At 34.5% G+C, this 12,627-nt stretch overlaps 1 protein-coding gene across 19 annotated transcripts in view; it reads right to left on the minus strand.

Annotated features, from left to right (window-relative positions):
- Camk2d (calcium/calmodulin dependent protein kinase II delta) overlaps window positions 1-12,627 on the minus strand; it is a 298,536-nt gene that overhangs the window by 86,591 nt on the left and 199,318 nt on the right. For all 19 annotated transcript variants that reach the window (XM_063260693.1, XM_063260692.1, XM_023564349.2 and 16 more), the window contains exon 5: window positions 376-441. In XM_063260693.1, coding sequence (XP_063116763.1) covers window positions 376-441 — 66 coding nt within the window. The remainder of the gene's footprint in view (window positions 1-375; window positions 442-12,627) is intronic.

The following is a 12,627-nucleotide window of genomic DNA, read 5'->3' on the forward strand; positions in this document are numbered from 1 at the left end:
AATAATAATGTTTTATAGAGACCACTGGGGTTTTTATCGGTCTGTTTTTGCTCTTGACCAGACATGAGCTGTTGGGTGCCCTGTGTGTAATGACAGAAGTAGCCTCTGCCCAATTGTTAACCAGCATCACTTGTGAGTATTAAAGCCATTGAAATGCAGCTAGCCCAACTGAGAACTGATAATAATGTTTAGGCCACATCTAAAGAGTTCTTTATTTTCCCCCTTTAAGAATCATGCTAGACAGCCTTAAAAAAAGGAGAAACTTCAACTGAGAGAGGACTTTATAACAAGAAATTCAAACAGTACTGTAAGATTCTCATCAATATTTAGAAATGTCACTTGAATCTTTTATCTTGCCCAGGGCAAGTTACTTACCTGGCATCAGCTTCACTGTAATATTCTCTGGCCACTATGTCTTCAAACAGTTCACCTCCAGTTACTCTGTGAAGACAAATAATAATATTCACTTTTTAAAAAGATCAAGTATCAATAGATTTACAACTAATGTTCATATAGAAGTATTTTGATTTTTAAATTATCAAAACCAGGTATTTTAAAACATGATGATACTCAATTTTCCTAATAGTCAAATCTCTGTCATATAAATATCTTCAAGTGTTCTTCTTGTCTTTGGGTTACTAGAAACTGAGATCACAACTTTTCGGTATATAATAACTACATTCAACAATATCTTTTATAGGAAATGGTTTCTATGAAAATCTTCATTTCAATCATCTGAATATTAACCGAGGTCTAGTAAAATGAGTAGCACAGTTCAAGAAGATTTTCTGAATAAAAACAGAAAGTATCTCAGCTGCTGAGTGTGAGTTCGCAAATTGTATCTTTTGCCTTTCACTTGTTTTGACATCACTAAACATCTATACTCCCTCTTTTGCAAACACATATGCTGCAAATACACACTTTTCTTAAAAAATTTGAATTGTGTAATATCCATAAACTGTGTTTTTCCTGCTATATTAAATCATAGTTGTTATTTCATATAGAAGTGTTTTTTCATTTTTAAAATAACAGCAACACATAGTAATGCATGTGTATGTGCATATATTTGCATATTTTAGGGTCTTTCTAGAAAAATATCTTTCAAGAAAAATTTCTCTGTCAAAGAGTTGCCACATTTGAAATTTTGTTGGGAGATAGGGTATGCTGCCACCCCAAACAGCTAAGTTTATGGTTGAGAAAGTGGAGGCCCAAAGAATCTAAGTGACTTCCCCAAGATGACACAGTGTCCATTGCATGGGCAGGCCACCCATGTGTCAGCCAACACTGACACTGTCAGTGTCACTGTCACACTTTTCAGATGTGCAGAAGACAAAAGTCATATGGAACAACATCAAGTGAAGGAATAGCACTTTGTGTATGATTATTACAGTGTGATGCAAAGATGGTTTTTCTCTTTGTTCTCATTTCCTTTTGTGCATTAGTACATTCCGAAACATCATCAAATGATAGCATGTTCCAGAAGCCACAGGTTATTATTCTCTTCTCTAGTCTTTTGTTCCTAAAGGAAAAGACAGGGTAGCAAAACTATAAGTTTGTCAGGACATTTATGTCACTCTCCCCCACTCCATTCATTGTGAATTCTGAAGTCTCTTAATGTAGGAGTCATTATTTTCAGTCCTATTATTTTTATATATAAAATATGATCTAATATGATCATATTAAGCTTCATATGGTCTTGTTTTGAAAAACAAGATACATGTAATTAATTTTAACAGCATAGCTATTTTCCAAGTAGAATCTATAATTATACACTGTCACAAAGATGACCTAGAAAAATTATAATACAAAATAGAAAGTACTTGCAAAAAATCTATTATTGTCCTTGTAATGGTAAGAGTTTTGTGAGATTTTTTTTTCCTTTTGAGTATGAATAACATTGGTATAGTTATATATTCATATATAACATTATTTCTATTTGTAAACAGAAACTTGCATAAATTACAGTTCAAGTTGGTAAAGTGTTCAACAAATATTGATTACAAATTCCAGGGGTGAGGATGTAGCACAATTGTAGAAAACATGTTCAGCATGCGTGACGCTCAGGATTTGATCTCCAGCACCAAAACCCTCTCCTTCTCCAAAACAAACAAACAAACAAACAAACAAACAAGAGTTTATTGTCATCAGCAGTATTATTACTGTCTATAGTAGCTCCTTAAAGTATTGTTTTCATCAGGAGAATTATCAGATCTTGCTTCACTGGAATCATGACTAATTTTTATTATTAGTATTTCTTACCAATGATTCTTGGAATAATGATCAAATGGATTAACTGAGGGAAAAAATCATGCTGTCCATTTCATTTACCCATTTAAATCTGGGCTTTATATGGATTTAAAAGAGGGGAAAATACACACATATGTTTAGTAGTCTATGGCAAGAGGTTTTATTTAAGTGGGTCTACATTTACAGGAGACTATTAAAGAATCAAAGAGACTAGCACTCAACAGTTTCAATGAACTGTAATTGCTTTACACAAAACTGAAGAAAGTGCCTTGAATATGCTAAGCATGTGATCTACAACTGAGCTACAACCTTAGAGTGATATTGAACTTTTTAACACTGAGTTTTAGATTATGTAGTTAGATGCTGTTGATACCATTCTCTTTCATCTTCCAGGATTCATTCTTCTCATTATTTTATAATATTTTTATGTAAATAATCATTTTATCACATTGGTGACATGTATGACAAATGTCTAAGGAGGAAAAGTGGAGTTAAAACAAAATTCATTGCTTGAAAAAGAAACTAATGCATTTCCAATCTTTAATATATTTTTCTAAACACATTATTGTTTTATTGAGCACAAAAGTAGTAATTACAGAGTTTTGCACATTTTTAGTGAGCTATGTGAAAATTCATATAATGCCACAAGTAAAATCAGTTCTATGAATAAACTTGTAGATTAATTAGACATTTATGAATAAATTGGTACCAGAGCTCTGCTATGATATGAAGCATATCAATTATAGATACATAATATTAATTATGACTCATAAATATCTGGAACATTAGTGTTTCAAGAAAAAAAGGATAATTTGGGCAAAAATATGAGATTCCATGTAACAAAATGATAAAGATTTTGTTGCCTTTTTATTTATAAATATTTTGATTTGTATTTATCACTCCTGTAGAATGAACTGTCCTTTTGTTTGTAGTTGCAGATCTGTCTGTCTGTCTGACTTCCATCTGAAGTTTTGCCTCTTTTAGGTATTTCTTGGTGACTGAGCAGAGTTTCAAAACGCACTCAGCAGAATCATCTTACTAGAGTGAGCCAGGAACCCTGCCATGAGATGTGTGTGAAGGGGATCAGAACACAACTCTGGCCTGACTGCTTGCCTCTAAGATCAGTTCCACATGAAAGATATTTTCTAACTGAATAGCAAGCGTTTGAGGACCCCATGAAGCAGTGGTTTTTCTGAGGGTGTCCAGGACTGATTTTCATGATGGATTACAAATCAGATGATGGAAACCATAAAGATCGAAGAGCTGCTTTAGCAGAAGGTCTAGTTTCTTATTAATCCTCAGTTGGGTAGATTTGCTGAGTCACACTCAGAAGTACAGTGAAGATGACAAAACTAAAAGACAGGTCGTGGAACTGTTTCATGCACAACCTAATGGCAGCCTGAAGGAGAGAGGCACCAGACTGAGGAAGGCACACACAGAACACCAGTAGCAAGACAGTGTATTGATAGGCACTGTGCTGCTTGGACCATGGAGTGGAGTGGGGAAATGGGGTGGGATAAACACCTTCACCTTTTCCCCCTTTAAGAAGTGCCTCTTCCTGGTTTTTTTTTTTTTTTTTTTTTTATTCTGGAGTCTATCCCTTTCACCTTCTCTCATCTCATTCACTTTATTATGATCACTTCTGTATAATCTCTCTCAGTAATAACACTCTAACACTCTAACACCAATTCTATAGTGCCCCTTTCATGTGGAAAATATGAACCACTATCAAAAGTCCATATTCATAAAATTGTTTTCCATTCTATCATCAATCCTAAGGAAGAAAGAAAACAGGATTATAACCATAATTAAGGGTATATGGAATAATGCAAAAGCAGAAATGGAATGTTATTTTTATTCTATTAATATGACAGAGCTTTTAAAGTGAGTAAATTAGTCACTGGCTTATTTTATATATAAGTGTGTTTAACAAAATGCCTTAGTGAGGGCCTGATTAAACATCCAGATGATGTTTCTCAAGACACGCTTGTCAAACTGAAAGCTTCCTAGAAGGTTAAGGAGTGGCTCATCTAGATGCGCAAAGCCCTGAGTCTGATCCCAATTTTTCAGAAACAAAACAAATAAAAAATACTTCCTGAAAACAAGTAATATACTGCAATACTGGCATTTTAAAAATGCATGACATAATCAAAGTCACAATGAGATACTAATCATACATCCATTAGCAATACCATGATTAATGAAGCAGAAAATTACAAGTGCTTGTGAAAATGTGGAGAAATGGAAGCTTTTGTGCATTACTGGTGAGAATGAAAAATGGCAGAGCCATTTTAGAAAACAGAATGTCAATTCTTCAAAAAATTAAAAGTAGAAATGCCACAGATGACTCAGCAATTCTACTCTGGGGTATACACCACATCATTGAAAACAGTGACTCAAAGACATATCTGTGCATTTTGGTTCATAGCACCATTATTCATAATAGCTGAAACAACCCCAGTGCTGACAACAGATGAACAGGTAAGCAAAATGTTACATACATGCAATAGATATTATTCAGTCTTAAACAGAAATTCTGACATACTCTATAACATGGTTGAACACTGAGGATATTATGCTAAATGAAACAATCAAGTAACAACAACAATAACACAATACTTTGTGATTATAATATTCTAGGGGCCCAGAATAACAAAAACTATAGGCAGTAGAAGAAGTTGCCAAAGGTTGGTGGAGTGGCAAACAAGGAGTCGATTAGCGGATGTGGAGTTTCAGTTTTGCGTGATGAACAGAGTTCTGGAGATAGTGGTGATACTTGCACAAAAATATGAATGTATCTAACGCCACCGAAGTGCACTTAAAAATAATCAAAACAGTGAACTTTATATGTGTTTTACTACAATATAAAACAAAGTCACACAGAAGGTAATTATAGCAATCATAACATGGCAATAGCAAAGTACTACGCATAATCCATTGAACACTTGATAAATACTGCTAATCCTTATTCTTTTTGGGTTTCAGACAGATTTACAAAATTATCCATACCATTATTGTGAATGCTAGTAAACAGCGTACATCAATAAGTTATTAAAATTATTAGGTTCCTGCCTCAAAAGTATGGCTGAGTAGAGAATAAAGCCTATGTAAGCTGTGTTTTAAATACCACCTCTCCCATGTCCCATCAGTGAGCAGGCCCTGTCTCTTCTTGACTCAGTGCTCTACTGAGGGTCAGACTGCCTCTTTGGGAATAGACAACCTGTAATTACATACCTTGCACTAGCCCTGCACTTAGCTCACCAGAGTCCTGCTTGGCACATACATGTACAGTGTGAGGATGGATAAGTTGACATAATAATGTACTTAATCTTTAAAAGAAGATACAGCAGCTGATAATACTATATTTATGTGTATATATGAAATTAATTTTTAAAAAGCTTGGAAAATACCAATGACACATCCAGGCAAGCTGTGGAGAATGCCCTGTTGAGCCACTGGCAGGCACGGGCTTCATCCCTCAGGTGAGACCCTAACCCTAACCCTAACCTAAGTGGGCAAGATCCTTCCCTGCAAGTGAGCAATCTGGCTACAAATAATTTGGCTACAGTGTTGGACTAGAGGTGGACAGTAATAATAACATTCCCTTTAAAAAGGCAAAAGGAGAGAAACACACTTAGGTGATCTGCAATATAGATAAACCATAAACAGACAATTCAATCTTTTACTCCCTTAAGTTTCTGCTTCATGTATCCAAGCTAACTGTCTACACTGGTTACATTTGTGAAATTAAATTTTAATTATTTATAGTCAGTTTTTAATTAGTAGAGTCACTAATGTTTATCAATGGCTTCAATATTTTTACTAATTTGTTCACACAGTAATAATTTTAAAAAGTGAAAGGAAGATTTTTAACTTATATGAAAGATTTTAATAAGATACCTGACCTATATTCTAATGTATATAAAAGAAAAAAATACAGAAAAAAGAAGCAATCACTGTTTATAGATTTACATATACTATACATATCTTGAAAAGGAAATGTTCAAATGGGAAGGGGAATGAGGCAGGGAGGAGAGGAATGGGAAGAGAGGGAATAGGGATAAAAATATAAAAAGGAATGGAAAAAAACAATAGAAACAAAGTTCTGTAAAGGGAAAGGGGGAGAAGGATTGAAGGAGAGTGAGAGGAATGGGAAAAAAATTAAGATATTTATGTACAGGTACAAATTTCCAATGATGAATGGGATTATTACATATTGTAAAAGTGTATCAATAAAATTAATTTTTTAAAATCACAGAAATATTTATAAAATATAGTTTTAAAAGAATAAAATAGTCTACCTAAACAGAAATAATTTGCATACTGTAGAAAAATTGTCTGGTAATCATTAGAGTTCAGAAGCTGTTGCACAGAAGATAAATTAAAATTTCCATAGGTTATTTCTTGTCACTATTAGACCAAGTTTCAACCAATGTAATAGGTGTATGATTATTTTCACTTATCTCTATATTAAAATCATTGTTTTTTAAAAAAATCAATTAATTTTGTATCAAAAGTTGTATTATCAAAAGCTCCTGTTCTATTACTTGTTATTCGTGGGTAATCCTTAGAGAAAAATAAAATTAATTTATAATAAAATTTGCCATTAGCCCAAGGATAAATGCCACTATATGATCAAAGAATGGGGCGAGGTTATGCAAGTTAAGTTTTCACTGTTAGTGCTAAGGCAATCATCTTAGGCTCAAAACAGCATGATAGGTAAATTTTGTTTCATAAGTAAATTGCATTAAAACAATTTCTTCAATTCAGTAGTTCATCAAAAAGCTGGTTTTAATTATTAGGAGGATGAGCCTTTACTCAATCATAAGATGTACAGAAAACATTATGAAAGCAGTAAAGCTATTGCAGATGATGGATGAGGCCCTAAGATCTTTCTAACAATACTCTAGAGAGATCTTGAACCAAAGGCAACAGGTGACTGAAGCTACCAATGTTACAGATACATCACTATAAGATAGCATGTTTTTCAGGCTCTGGAACAATAGGTTTTCCAATAAGGCAGACAAAGAATAGTTGCCACATGTCAGTCATGGGAATTCATTCAGTAGAAAATCTAATCTCTGCTGGAGAGGGCATGGTGTTACTGTTGCTCCTGAGGGAACAAAAATATGCACAAAGGAAGGGCCTAAGCTTATATATGACTGCAAGTTACTGAAACACGCATAGAGTTGTGAGGAGTTGCGTATAGCAGGAGATCCTGTAAGTTCTCCAGTTGGGGATGCATTCACTGTCGCAGTTCTTTCCCTCACAATACAAGTTGTGTCATGGAGAGTTAACTATGTCCCCTATATGACATTGTGACTTACATACTAATTCCACAAATGTTACTGAACTGTGTCCCCAATAAGTATGAGGTTTGCTCAGGCTAATGATAGGGATATAATGAATTGAGGTGTAAGTTCTATTGTCAAGTATGTAGTATAATGGAGGAAAACAGAAATATAAACCAAAAATTATGTTCTGTGGTATGTTTTAAAGCACAAGTCCATTTTTTAAAAGTCAGAATCCTGAAGGCTTGGCAAATCCTAGGTCAGAGAGATGCCCTATTTACAGAGGAAGTAGTTGAGCCTGTAAGAAGCAAGCCTCTTACATGCCAGTACTCATCTTACTGGCATGAAGAAAGGAAGAAACTCAGCACAAATGGGACACGGCTGGATTGATGGCCCTGTTGGTAAGGCGGCAGTGGCATCCACACAGAAGCACTGCATCACTCCATAGCCAGTGCCACTCAGTCAGGTCAGGAGTTCTGTCATCTCTTCTCACCTACTTCAGTGTATGAGAATTCTTGCTACTTCATCTTCTTTGTTTTTGGTGGTAATGGATGTTAGGGATACAGAATAATGAGCATTTTTGGGATACTGGACATGCATGTAACGTATATTGATTATTTGCATTCTCTCCCCAACTCCCTTCTGCATCTCTAAAGTCCACTGTCTAACTTCCTGTTCTCTCTCATTTATTTTTATTCACTTACTTTTAGACTGTTCATTTAAGAGAAAATGGTATTTAACTGAAACTGGCTTATTTTTCTTAACGTGGCGGTCTCCAGTTCCATCTGTTTTCCTGTAAGTAATACATGATTTGGTTCTTTTGTGTGGCTGGATTGTATTCGACTGTATATAAAAACCACATTTCTTCCATTTTCCATGTTTCACAGTGGGTTCCAGAATACAGCTATCTGGATCCAGGAAGTTACACTGCACAAAGGATTAGCAACAAAACAAAACAAACAAACAAAAAATCAACGAAGCAACCAACCAAACAAAAAACGGAGGAAATTGTTGATTCACAGTCTAGGATAGGGAAGAAATGTGGCACAGAACACTGGCATGAAGAAAGGAAACAATTAAATTACAGTAGAGAGGGAAGGGAAAAAGGGAGCAAAAGGCTGGGAAGCAGGAGTCTCAATCTCTTCTCCCTTCCTTCCTTCCATCTTTCACAATAAATAATCAGGACGTCTCTCGCTACTGGAAAAATTTCCCCAAACTAGCTTCTCTCTTCTGCTCTCAACTCTGTCTTTTCTTCCATCATTCTTACTTGTGTGTTCTGGAAACTGGTGCTAAGCTCATCTCTGGCAGTATCATAGCATCTGCCCATTTACCTGAATAAAGACTTAGATCAATCTAGAATTTTTTTCCCCAAGTTAATCCCAGATTAATTTGCATCCACGATTATAGAAATGATGCTTCTTGAAGGGATGTCTGGGGCAAAATTTCAATAAAACTCAAACCTTAGTACTGGTTTTATTTTCAAACTTTTCATTTGGTCAGTAGCAAATAAGTGGCAGCAATTGTTTTGAGGTTTAGCATCCATCCTCACAAGTTTCCCATTATTTAATTTAAGTATTCTCTTGTTGATAATATCTTCATATTAATAGACAACAAATTTCTAAGTTTTTGCTGGCACTTTAGTGGGGTCTCTGGAATATCACTAAATATTTATTGCATTATGTTTGTACACATGTGTACACACAAGCATATTTATCCGCTTCCTTAAGGAAGGCATAAAATAGCTCTATTTGCTCTGGCAGCTTTATGATATTTACTGGGTACAAAATGTTCAATGAATTTCAAAATAAAAAATAAGCCTCACAGTAAAGCCATAGTAATTCAGGTTAATTGGAAAGAGAAGGATAGTCTAAATACCTATATTTGTGAAATATGGGATATTTTTCTAAGGTAATGAAGCAGTATTTCTTTTTTAAAAAAATATAATAGGCATTACTGTGTTCTTTGCAAGTTAGAAATTCTACCAGAGTTCCATTAGGAAACAGCTAAGCACCTGCATGTTACATGCAAATTTTGTTTAGGACTTGCCTGAAATCTTAGGTATACCCACTTTCCTAGCATTTTGCTTATCTAGATAGAATAGAAAGATTTACCTAAGTTTTTAAAAGGTCAAATTTGTCATATTAAAAATTATCATTTAAGTATTATTAAATTTCCTCACCTGAACTCTAAGTGCGTGTTTTTATTCAGGTTAACATACAAAAGAAGTAACAGACTCATATTTAATTGCTATCTAGAAAAATCTGTACAATTTAGATTGCTTCCATTTTTATAATGGCTTGGTAAGAGAAAATGTGGCTGAATTTAATAATTAATTCGCTCATAGAATCACAAAAAAATACTTATTTGTTCCTTATGTGAAAGACCCTGTATTAGGCAAATAATTTATTGAAGCTTGGTTCAGTCACTTGGTTTGATAGTTTTTTAACTACTTTGTTGTCAAAAATATAAGGCTTAATTAAATTAATTATTACAGAATTACAAACTCTTAATTCACAGTCAGTTTTGTCACAATTCAACAGTAAGAAAATATAATCTAAATCAACAGATTTGAAAACAAAATGTATTCTAACATACATATTAAACACAGTATTTGTAGTGCCAGCAACTCATCGCTGGAATACAAATGTTAAATTATCACTATGCAGATCAGACTGCATGATACCAAACACAAAGTGTGAAAACTGGATCTGCGGGTTTTCTTTGACTCAGAGTGTTCTTTCTAGTTTGTCTCTCACAAAAGCCTCACTTCTGGTTCTGTCTGTAATTTTCTCTTCCCTCTTCTCACCTCCAACCCTACAGGGAGGAGGTTTTACAGAGGTGGAAGTCATCATGCTGGACCCTGAAAAGGAAACCCTACTATATTTTAGTGCAGTGTCATATCTCCAGCTCTGGGATGCTGGGTGGAAAGATGATGGATGGGTGGACGGATGGATGGATGGATTGGCAGTACTGGCTCAGATTTTTAATGTCTGATAAGGAAAGGTGATTCTCCTGGAAGGACTTCTTTGGGTGCACAGGCAAGTAGTGGCAAGCAGAGTTTTATTTCAGTAGACCACCTAAAAGCTATTTATTACCTGTATTCAACTCTTTACCATATAAAGAACTATGAAAATAACCAACTTCAGCACAGATCAGATCCTCCTTATACTCAGTATCATGAATTTTTTTTTGTATTGACTGAATTTTAACATAACTGGTCCTTGGGAGAAAGGGAAGGTAAAATTCAGTCAAAAATATTGCAAAATGTGACAGCACTCAATAAAGCCAGCTTAGAATTTTAAAATTCCAACGTGAGTCTATGAAATATTCATAAGATACTCTCTTGCAGATACGTAGAGTTTGAAAATGCCCACTTGTATCTATTATATATCTACTTTTCCACTTCCATTATAAAATGGTTCATATCTTATGAACTTTTATACTTTACTGTTACGTACACAAATTGCAAAAGATAAGCTTTAAATGAAAAGACTTTTACACATTTGTTTTTCTCCTGATTCACTGCATTTTAAATATCCAGCTCCTTTCTCTGGAAATAGTTTTTTCTCTGTAACTTGTACTCTTGTCAGTGTGCCAATTTTCTAACCTGAAGTATAATATATTTAGACTAGTATGTATTATATTTAAATATATTATATTTAAATTATTATTATAAGAGAATGAGGCTACTAGATTATAAAAGCAACTTTAGCTAATTATTAAATATTCTCATTAGGAATTTGCATTCTGTATTGCTTGAGAGCAACAAAATTGCTAAGCTTACGAGCAGCTACATTAAATTAAGAAATTAAAGTTATATAATAGGAGTACAAGCTCTCCTAGCAAAAGCTGAGGAGCAGCCTAAATGACAATTTTTGCAAAATAATTTTATGATGTAACAATACAATGAGATATACTGACTCACTATAATTATGAAAGGTAAAAGAACATGAACAATGTATTTGCAATATAAATACATTGTTTTTTGCAATATAAAATACAAAAAATTTTTTGCAATATAAAATACAATATTTGCAATATAAAATACAAAAATGTAGTATATATCACTGCAAAAACGTAAATACATATGAATTTTATCTCATTTACTGGTGAAAAATGTTGCAGAATGTGATAGTACTCAATAAAGCTAACTTAGAACCCTCCTTCTTTAAGGTTTGTGCCGTCTGCCATGTTACCATTTACATCCTCTCAATTCTGGCACCTTTACTACCTGTATATGGGTCCTGTCCAGTCCTCTCTACTACGTGTCCCTCTAGTCCCTGCACTGACATCACTGTATCTGTTTGGAAAATATGTGACATTGTTCCACTCCTAAGAAGTCCTGAAGCAGTTCTGAGTCAAAGTTATGGCTTATCATAGGAAAGGCTGACATGAATTTGAAGTATAGGTAATCATATATATTTAGTCACTACATTATGTGATTATTCTTTGAATAGAATCCTAGACCCTGGACTCTTGTTACCTCTGTAACTCTCAAATCCCCTTGTTTTGGACACTATTCATCTTATCCTGGGCCTCTCTATTACTTTGGACAGATGTGACTTTCCCTTTGTCATTGTCAACTATATCTACCTGGTCTAAAAACCATCTAGCCTGCTGGTAAAACACTATTTCTGGAGTATCTGAGAGGGCATTTTCAGAGAAGACTAGCATTGCAATCAGTATACTGAGTACAGAATATCCTCCCTCATCAGTGTAGGCAAGTTTCATCAATCCATGAATTTCCCAAAAAGAAAAAAAGTTGGCAGAGGAAAATATTCTGTCAAGGTCGAGCACCACATCCTCTTGCTCTTGGACATTACAACTCAGCTTCTCAGGCCTTTGTCCCCATACTGAATTATACCACATGCTCTCCTGGATCTCCAGCTTGCAGACACCAAGTCTTGAGACTCTGCAGTCTTCATAAACAAATAAGCCAATTCCCATAATAAATATTTATCCATCGATCGATTGACCCATCCATCCATCCATCCATCCATCCATCCATCCATCCATCCATCCACACATCTCATTTGTTCTATTTGTCTGGAGAACCCTATTTGCATTTGTTTCTCTTAAGAATTTCCTC

This window comes from Cavia porcellus, unplaced genomic scaffold (genome assembly GCF_034190915.1).
Source record: "Cavia porcellus strain 051 isolate PalLab524CR breed Dunkin Hartley unplaced genomic scaffold, mCavPor4.1 scaffold_14, whole genome shotgun sequence".
In the NCBI taxonomy this organism is placed as follows: Eukaryota; Metazoa; Chordata; class Mammalia; order Rodentia; family Caviidae; genus Cavia; species Cavia porcellus.